The 9,274-nt window shown below is 62.6% G+C and overlaps 2 protein-coding genes across 2 annotated transcripts; one reads left to right on the top strand and one right to left on the bottom strand.

Annotated features, from left to right (window-relative positions):
• Positions 1–473: 473 nt before the first annotated feature.
• Positions 474–4,149, top strand: SNX22 (sorting nexin 22; the record flags this gene model as incomplete). Its single annotated transcript, XM_082321300.1, has 6 exons — positions 474–542; positions 3,069–3,152; positions 3,302–3,406; positions 3,523–3,617; positions 3,829–3,902; positions 4,040–4,149. 6 exons carry the CDS (start codon positions 474–476, stop codon positions 4,147–4,149), a joined length of 537 nt encoding a protein of 178 aa, XP_082177426.1.
• A 492-nt stretch (positions 4,150–4,641) lies between these two features.
• PPIB (peptidylprolyl isomerase B) lies at positions 4,642–6,810 on the bottom strand. Its single transcript, XM_082322583.1, has 5 exons — positions 6,648–6,810; positions 6,301–6,414; positions 6,080–6,173; positions 5,223–5,407; positions 4,642–5,021 (listed from the first exon to the last, which is right to left on the bottom strand). Exons 1-5 carry the CDS (start codon positions 6,801–6,803, stop codon positions 4,899–4,901), a joined length of 672 nt encoding a protein of 223 aa, XP_082178709.1. The 5' UTR covers positions 6,804–6,810; the 3' UTR covers positions 4,642–4,898.
• Between the last annotated feature and the right edge of the window lie 2,464 nt (positions 6,811–9,274).

The following is a 9,274-nucleotide window of genomic DNA, read 5'->3' as shown; positions in this document are numbered from 1 at the left end:
GCTTGCTGTGGTTTGTGGGGGGACCTGGCCCCCAGGGAGCTCAGGGGCAGCCTTTGGGGGCTGTGATGCTCCTTGCCCCCACGGCCAAGGGCCATTTTGCTCCTTCAGCCCCTCCCAGGACCCCAGCTGTGGATTTCATCAAAACCGATACCCCTTCTTCTGCCTTAAAAGAAAGGAAAAGGCAGCTTGTGCTGACTTCCCACTTTCCTTTCCCCTTGTCCCTGTCGAGCAGGATCCCTGCGCTACCTCCGGGCTCAGAAACCGCCCCCCCCAACGTGCTGCGTTTGGAGCTTGGGGCTGCAGGTCCCTTCCCTGGGGCGCTCTCGGGCTGGCTTTGGGGTCCCCCGTGGGTGCCCGGGGGCCGCGGCTGGCGCGGAGCGGGGCTGACCCGGAGCCTGCGGGAGGTTACGGCGGCGCGAAGCCCCGCGGCCGCCCCCGCTCCCCCCGGCGGCACCGGGCGGCGGCGGCGGGCGATGATCGCCGTCTCCATCCCGGCGGCGGAGCCCCAGGCGGCGGCGCGCAGCCCCGACAAGGCGCACACGGTGAGGGGCGGCTCGGGCAATGGGGGGGGGGGGGGGGGGCTCTGGAGCGGGGAGGGAGGTTTGGCTGTCCCCAGGGGGTCCCCACCTGCCCAGGGAGGGTGGACGGGGGTTGTTTCCCTCTGTCCCCGGAGTCAGAGGTCCCCAAGTGTCCCCAGGGGGTCCCCATATGCCCCGGGTGCAGAGGTCCCTGCCTGTCCCCAGGGGTCCCTGCCGCTGGCGGGGGACTGACCCTCTTCCTTTGAAAGGGGGGAGTCCCTGGTCCGGGTGTCCCCTCTGGCACCCGTGGGTAGGGGTCCCTGTCCGCCCTGGGGTGTCCCCACCTGCCCTGGGGCTTGGAGGTCCCCAAGTTCCCCCGGGGGACCCCACCTGCCCCGGGGGGGGTGCTGTCTCCCTCTGGCCCCGGGGGTTGGAGGTCCCCAAGTCCCCGGGGATCCCCCACCTGCCCCAGGGGTTGGAGGGCTCTGCCTGCCCTGGATCCCTGCCGGGGGCACCCTCTGCCCTTGAAAGAGGGGGTGTCGCTGTCCCGGGGGTCCCCTCTGGCTCCGAGGGTGGAGGGTCCTCTCTGCTCCGGGGATGGGTGGAGGTCCCTGCCTGTCCCCAGGGGTCCCCACCTGTCCTGGGGGGGTCCCCACCTGCCCTAAGGGTTGGAAGACTCTGTCCGCCCCCCCCCAACCCTGGGATCCCTTCTGTCCCAGGGGTCCTGCCTGCTCCCGGGGGTCCCGTCTGCCCCAAGGGAGGGGAAGGGAGGAGGTCTCCATCTGCCCCAGGGACTGGAGGTCTCAAAGTGCCCCCAGGAGGTCCCCACATGCCCTGGGAGTAGAGGTCCCTGATTGACCCCCAGGGGATCCCTGCCGGGGGGGGAACTCTCTACCCTTGAAGGGAGGGGGTGTCCCTGGCCTGGGGGGTCCCCATTAGCCCCAGGAGTTGCGGGGATCCCCCTCAGACCCTGGGGTCCTGTCTCCCCTCCCTGCCCCAAGCACCCCTTGGCTGTGTGTCCCCACCTGCCCCAGGGGCTGGAGGTTCCTCTCTGCCCGGGGCAGGGGTGGACGTCCCTGAGTGTCCCCAGTGGGTACCCACTGACTCAGTGGGAGGAGAGTGGGAGGGGTGGGGTTGTCTCCATCTGCCCCGGGGTTGGGGACCTTAAGTGCCTGGCAGGGTCCCCACATGCCCCAAGGGGTCCCTAAGGGTGTGGGGGGTGACCCTGCCTTGGGGGGGTCCCTTCTAGCCCCAGGGGGTGGAGGCTCCCATCTGTCTTTTGGCTTGGAATTCCCCAAGAGTCCCCCCAGGAGATTGCCACCTACCCCCGGGAGGGTAGCAGGGGTCTCTGCCTGCTCCCAGGGGTCCCTGTTGGGGTGGGGGGGACAGGACGGGACCCCTGTCCTTGAAGGGTGGGAGGCTCCCTGCCCAGGGGTCACCTCTGGGCCCGGGGAGGGTGGAGGTCCCCAACTGTCCTGGGCCCCTGCTGCGAAGGCACCCACTGCCCTTGAAAGAGGGGGGATCCCCACATGCCCCAGAGGCTGGAGGTCCCTGACTGCCCCCGGGGGTGTGTGTCCCACATTCCTGGGGGGGAAAGGGGTGGAAGGGGGTTTTGGCTGTCTCTGGCCCGGGGGGGGGTGCCCTTGAAGGGGACATGGGGGGGGGGGGGGGGGGGTGAGTCCCTGGCCCGGGGGGTCCCAGGTGGAGGTCGCTGCCTGAGGACCCTCAATCTTTGAATGGGCAGGGGCTGTCCCTGGCCTAGGTGTCCTCTCCGGGTGAGGAGGGTGGAGGGGAGGGGGGTGGGGGATGTCCCTGCCTGCCCCAAGATGTCCCCATTTGTGCTGTGTGATGATGAGCCCTGCCTGCCCCAGGGATGGGTGGTCCCACTTTTCCCAGGGGGTTGGAGGTCCCTGCCAGTCCCCAGGTGTCCCTGCCTGCCCTGGGGTGCCCCCACCTGCTCTAGGGGTTGGGGGAGATGGGAATATGGAGAGGGTGGAAGTCCATGACTGTCCCCAGCAGGTCCTCACCTGCCTTGGGGAAGGGTGGGTTGTCTCCCTCTGCCCCAGAGGCTGGAGGTCCCCATGTGCCCCTCCCCAGTGCCCCCCACACACCCCAGGGGGGCTGAAGGTCCTTGCCTGCCCCATGGTCCCAGCTGCCCTGGGAGTGGGGGTGGGTGGGGATGTCCACATCTACCCCAAAGGCTGGAAGTCTCTCCCATTCAGGTGGGGTGGGGGGTGGTGTGTGTGGGTGTGTGTGTGAGAGAGAGTGTGTGAGAGAGAGGGTGTGTGTGTGTGTGTGTGAGAGAGAGAGAGAGAGAGAGAGAGAGAGAGAGAGAGAGAGAGAGAGAGTGAGAGTGAGAGTGAGAGTGAGAGAGAGAGAGAGAGAGAGAGTGAGAGTGAGAGTGAGAGTGAGAGAGAGAGAGAGAGAGAGAGTGAGAGTGAGAGTGAGAGTGAGAGTGAGAGTGAGAGTGAGTAAGTGAGTGTTGGAGGCCTCTACCTCCCCTGGGAGGATGATCAGGATGGAGGCCACAGTGGCTGACCTGTGGCACAGGTGTTCAGGGTGGAGGTGCTGTGCAATGGCCGGCGGCACACAGTGACAAAGCGCTACAGCGAGTTCCAGGCGCTGCACAAGCGGGTGAGACCGCCGGCACCGCGGGGCGGGGAATGACACGGGTGGGACTGCGGTGGCCTCGCACCTGCCTGGGGACAGAGCAGCTCCCTGGAGCAGGGAGGGCCAGCCTCACGGTCCATGCTGCCATGATGTCCCCCCATGCTCTACCCTAGATCAAAAAGACCTGCAAGGTCCCTGACTTCCCTCCCCGCCATGTCCCCAACTGGATGCCCAAAGTGCTGGAGCAGCGCCGGCAGGGCCTGGAGCTTTACATCCGGGTAAGGTGCCAGCTGGCGGTGGCTTTTGTGTGTTTTTTGTTTTTTTTTTTTTTTTTTTTTTGTTTGGGGTGCTGACACCCCCCACCCCCCCCCACCCCCCCCCGGGTGCACGGCAGGGTGTCCTGTACCACAACAAGGAGCTGCCCCAAGACGTGCTGGACTTCCTAAAGGTGCGGTGCTGCCCACAGGACCCCAAGGCCAGCAGGCCCCCGTGAGTAGACAAGCAGTGGACAGTGCCATCAGGCTCTGCCAGCACCCGGTTCATCCCGCACGGTGCCGGGATCCCCCCCCTCACCTGTTAAGCACCCCAAGACACAGGGTTGGGGACGATGGAGACAGGCAGGGGGCTGGCATGGGGCCAGGTCACCTGGGGTGGAAGCAGGAGCCTTCGCCAGGCACTGACGTCCCTTCTCCCACGGCAGTGCCAGCTGCCTGCCCTCCCAGCGGCCCGTCATCGGCTTCTGCACCGACCCCTACGCACGGCCACTGGGCACCGGTAAGAAGTGGGACCATGGGGGCAGGTCCCCAAAGCCTCCAAGGGAAAAGGCTCTTTTGGGCCCCCGAAATATGTTTTTCCTTTAATGGGGCCTGGGAAGGAAACAAAGCTGCTCTAGCTCTCCCCTTTCCTCGCAGACCTGCTCCCCAACACCATCCTCAGTGGGGTGCTGCAGGGCCTCTACATCCCCCCAAGCTGCACCCCCAGCCAGGCCGCACCCCAAGGCCCCAGCCTGCCAGGATCCTGAGCACCCACCCAGCACCTGGGGCTACAGTGGTGAGCAGCCGGGCAGCAGAAAGGATCCTTGCAGTAAAAATAACTCCTCCCTGCTGGGATGGGGCAGGAAAACGGTGGGAGAAGCCAAGGGGTATGGTGGGAGCCACAGCTGCTCTCCAGGCCAGCGCTGCTCACCCATCACCATCCAAAGTGCCTTCGTTGGGAGAGCAGGAGCTCTGCCTTCTGCCCTGGTGTTCTGGGGTTGCAGTAGGAGTCTGTACCCCGAACCATGCTGCAAAACCCCTCAGCATCCGGGCTTTGGTGCAATAAATCACTTGGGCTTGATTGGCAAAAGATGGCTGTGCTCTGTAATTCCGCAAAGCAAATCCAGGGCCAACCGCAGTGCCACTCTCAGCTTGATGAAACATGAAAGAAGGGGGTTGGAGGGTTGAGGGATGCATAAGTGACCCACAGCCCTCTGAGAGCAGAAGAGAGGCAACTCTTTAAAAAAACACATTGGTCACATTTATTGGTGCATGTGCTTCTTACAAAAGTGATGGGAAGAGGAGCCAGTGCCCCGTCCTGCCCGCTTGCCAGCGGCAGGGTGAAGGGGGAGGCCAGGCAGCGGGGCACAGCGGCTCTGCTGCTGCTCACCCGCCCCGGGATGACAGGGAAGTGCATGGTGGGGGAGCAGGGCAGTCCCAGGCCTGCAGCCCTTGGCGGCCAGGTCCCTTGCTGAGTGCAGGACCCTGTGCCGTGTCGCAGAGCCAGGAGGGTGGATTACTCTTTGGCAATGGCGAATGGCTTCTCCACCTCGATGGTGCCGCAGTCGGCGATGGCAACGTCCTTCAGGGGCTTGTCCCGGCTGTCTGTCTTTGTGTTCTCCACCTTCCTCACCACGTCCTGGGGAAAGCAGAGGCGTGAGAGCAGGGCAATGCTGGGCACAGGCAGAGCCAGCTCAGCACAATTCCCTGTCCCAGAAGGCACCTCCCAGCCCATTCTCCACAGTGTTCTGCCCCCAGCCAGCTTGCCTAGGCAGCATCTGCCTGGTCCCGCTCTCCCCCTGGCAATCAATCTCCCCCTTACCACCCATCACCCCCTTACCATGCCCTCCAGCACTTTGCCGAACACCACATGCTTGCCGTCCAGCCACGGCGTCTTCACTGTGGTGATGAAGAACTGGGAACCATTGGTGTCCTTGCCAGCGTTGGCCATGCTCACCCAGCCAGGGCCGTAGTGCTTCAGCTTGAAGTTCTCATCAGGGAAGCGATCCCCATAGATACTTTTTCCTAAGGTGGGGGAAAAAAAAAGGCCACGTTGCTCTCATGGAAATATGTCAGGGTAGGGGTGATGATGGTGACCTTCTCCACAGGCTGGGTGGGGTGAATGAGCACATCTAGAGAGGGGACTAACCACCAACACCGCAGGGCTGCAGGGAACCATGAGCTACCTGCTACCAGAGGGAGCTAAAAGCACCCCACGAAGTGGGCAGGAGGTATCATGCCCCCAAGGGACCGGAGCAGGAGGCTGTGTGAGAGCAGACCAAGAGCTTACAAGCCCAAATGCTGATATCATCAACTTTACTGATGCTTGCAAAGCGCTGGTGGAAGGTTTGAACTCTGCTGCTATCGGACTAAATGTGTCCTGGCAGCCAGGATGCCTGGCAGAGGCACCAGCTGCTGCAGAAGAAAGTTTTCTTGGTGAGGAGCTCCAGGTCCTCCTGGGGCAGAGGGGAGTTACACAGGTAACATTCAGGTACCAGCCAACCGAGCCTCACTGCACCCATCTCTCCCCAGCATCAAGCTCTGCTTCAAGGCCAGGTCTCCACAAGCTGTGTGCCCACTCATGCCCACTCGTTCCCACTGTGGCACCATGCTCCAGCTCCACACTGGTCCCCAGGGGTAGCCAGGCAGTGGGTTGGGAGCGTGGCTGGATCCTCGGGCTGGCGTGGGCCAAATTACCTCCAGTGCCATCTCCACGGGTGAAGTCTCCTCCCTGGATCATGAAGTCCTTGATCACACGGTGGAACTTGCTGCCCTTGAAGCCGAATCCTTTCTGGGGGTGGGGAGGGAGAAAACGGAGTGAGGCAAAGGGACGGACTAGAGCTGGGTGCCCCAGGGGGCCAAGCAGGAGCCTCCCGGGGGGCGGCTGAGGCCCAGCCAGCCAGCCGCTGGCCCCTCACCTCTCCGGTGGCCAACGCCACAAAGTTCTCCACTGTCTTGGGCACCGTCTTGCCAAAGAGCCCGATGACGACGCGGCCCACATCCTCCTCGCCGATCCGCAGGTCGAAGAACACCTTGGGGGGGAGGCAGGTTAGGGGGGCAGCAGCCGGGCCAGCCTGGGCCAACCCACCTCCCCATGTTTGACTCACCAAGTCCGACCAGGCCTAACCTCGCTGAGCCGGGCCTCTCCCACCTCCCCAGCACCCCCCGCCCCAGCCGGGCCCCCCTCACCCCAGGCCCCCCCACCCCAGGCCTCCACCCCGGCCGGGCCCTCCCAGGCCTTCCCCGCCGGCTGACCCCCCCCGACCTTGGCGGTGACCTTGGGTCCCTTCTTGCGCTCGTCGGCCCGCGAAGCGGCGGGCAGCAGGAGCAGGAGGGCAGCGCCCAGCGCCGCCGCCGCCACCAGCACCTTCATTCTCCGCCGCTCGCAGCCCGGCCACAGCGCCCGCCGCGCCGCCTGCATCCGGCCCCGCCCGCCAGTGTCCCCCCCCGCCCCCGCCGCGCAGTGGTACGCGCCGCCCCGCCCTCCCCGCCCGCCCGCTCCAGCCGCCCGGGCGCGACCAACGCCCGCGGGGGGGGAGAGGGGGAGGGAGGCACTGCCGGCAAAAGCCGCCGGGCGGCTGCCACGTTGCCCCTCGCTCGGCAAGCCGCGGCGCTGCCAATCAGGAGCGGGGCGGCGCGCTGATTGGCCGCCGCGGAAGAGGAGCCGGAGGGCGGTGGGGGGAGGTGGAGGGGCGGGGCCGCGAGAGTGGTGCCGGCCAATGGGCGCGGCCGACGGTCGGAGAAGGGCGGGCGCGCGCTCCGGCTGTTGGGGCGCTGAGGGGGTGCGCGCCGGCGGCGGGAAGAAGCGGGGAGGCGGCGGGGGTGGCTGCGGTTGGTGTCCTGGGCGGTAAAACGAACAACCGGCGACAACCGCGTCCCCCCAGGCCGGGGGGCCGTTCGTTAGACGGACCAAGTAAATGACACCTCGGCGCCCCCAGACGTCTTCGCCGCTCCGGGCCCGGCAGTCGGAGGACACGGCCTTGCCCTTGGTGCAGCCCCTCCACCGCTGCAAAGATGGAGCCTTGTCCTGAGGCACCCCTCGCCAGGGTACAACGGGGACAGGGGCTGCTGGGACTTGCCCCTCTTTCCTAGGCAAGACTGAAGAGCGGGCGAGGCTGCATGATAAAGCTAAAGAAGGGAGCAAGAGAGAACAGTCTTCATGAGAGAGGCTCAAATTTCTCTTAAATACCAGATGTGGCCAGGCTGACAGCGCATCGAAGCGTTTGCGGTATTGCGTTGCTGATGCCTAGCTTAGCACAGTTGTTCACAAATACTAGAATTAATTGAATACATGGGAATTACATTTTTTTTTTTTTTAATGTCTACCTAAATAGATTTTGGTCAGTGTTAATCGCCTAGCATACAAACCTTTAAAGGAACTGCCTGGTGGCGATGCATGTTTCCAAGGGCCAGGGACAGAAAACTTGAGGCTTGTCTTCCTTCTCAGAGCAAAAGTGTCCCAAGACTAATTTTTGGGAAGGGGAAATGAAAGTTCATGCTAAAAATATGACATTTAAGGCTGGGAAACGGAAGGAGAAAAAGCGTCCCAACAAAGATCCCAGCGTGAAGCAGTTTCTAAGAGCTGGAGTTGTGCTGCAGGTGCTCTCCCTGCCTAGATACAGTGAAAGCTGCTTTTAAAAGATGCTGTGTTTGGCTAATAGGTGGCATCTTCTTTAATGCTTTTCTCTGTACCGAGAATAAATAAGCCGCAGTTATTTTCACACTGCAAAACCTGGTGATCCTGGTGGTTGATACCATGGAAGCGGCACACTGCTGCTTTCTATGCAAGATCCCTGTAAGTGGACAGAGGTGCAGACGAAGGTCGCACTTGAGGCAGCAACGGTTGGGCATGTGTCGCTGCCACCTTCCTCCACAGGCAGGGCTGCCAGCATGGTGTGTGCCGAGGGATTCGACTGGTGGTTACTTTGGCTGGAGCCGAAGCCCCTCGGTGTGCCTTGGCCAGCAGACAGGTGTACGCAGTGCCCTTCCACTTGGGGAAGGCACACGTGACGCCTACAGCAGCAGCTGTGGATGCTGTTCCAGAGACATGGGGAGCATGCGACAGCACATTTTGGGGTGGTTCACATCTTTGTGTTCCAAGTAACCAATGGTTTACCCATTCCGCTACCCAGGATGCTTGAAGTGGGAACGTGCAGGCACAGGGAGAAGAGAAATAGGCGCGACCATGCCTTGGCCAAGCTCTGCGTGGCTGAACCATCCATGGCTGCAAAGCACAAAGTGTTGAGAAGGTCCCATAAGATCCCACACCATGCATCGTCCCCTCAAAGGAGGGCTCGGAGCTTCTCACAGGAGAGGAGGGCTACCAAGAGTGCCCAACAGAACCAAAGCAAAACAAAACACAAGCGATGTTGTCAGGAAGAGGTAATAAATACGTCTATTCATGGAGAACAATGCAGCAGTGCAATGTTTTATTGAAAAAAAAAAAAATTACCTCACTTGATACCTCAGAAGACTGCATCGCGACGTTGGTGGGCCACACTGTGGGAGAGCTACACTGGGGAGGCCAGCACAGCGCTGGGTGCCCCCCGCCGTGCTGGCCCGAGAGCCCTCCCCTCGCGCCCCTGGGGTCTCCCAGCTGCTAACAAGGTCCGGCGAGGAGAGGAGAGTTTGCCCAGGTAGGCTTAATGCCCTGCTTCCTACCACAGCACGGCTGGCTCAGTCTGGCTTGTGTCTCCTAGTCACCTCCGAGCTCCCTGGGGACAGCGGTTTCCTCAAGCACAGGACTTGCTGTTAACCTGCTTTATTTTCCTTTTTTTTTTTTTTTAAAAAAAAGCTACCCCACATCTTTGCCCTTTCGAAGAGTCCAACGTACAACTATAGTGCAAGAGGGCTTGGTACAAGTGAGCATTACCAGCATGCCGTGGGGGGACA

Source organism: Platalea leucorodia (assembly GCF_965183815.1).
Source record: "Platalea leucorodia genome assembly, chromosome: 9".
Taxonomy (NCBI): domain Eukaryota; kingdom Metazoa; phylum Chordata; class Aves; order Pelecaniformes; family Threskiornithidae; genus Platalea; species Platalea leucorodia.
Note: the sequence above shows the minus strand (reverse complement) of the source record. Positions and strands in the feature narration are given on the sequence as shown.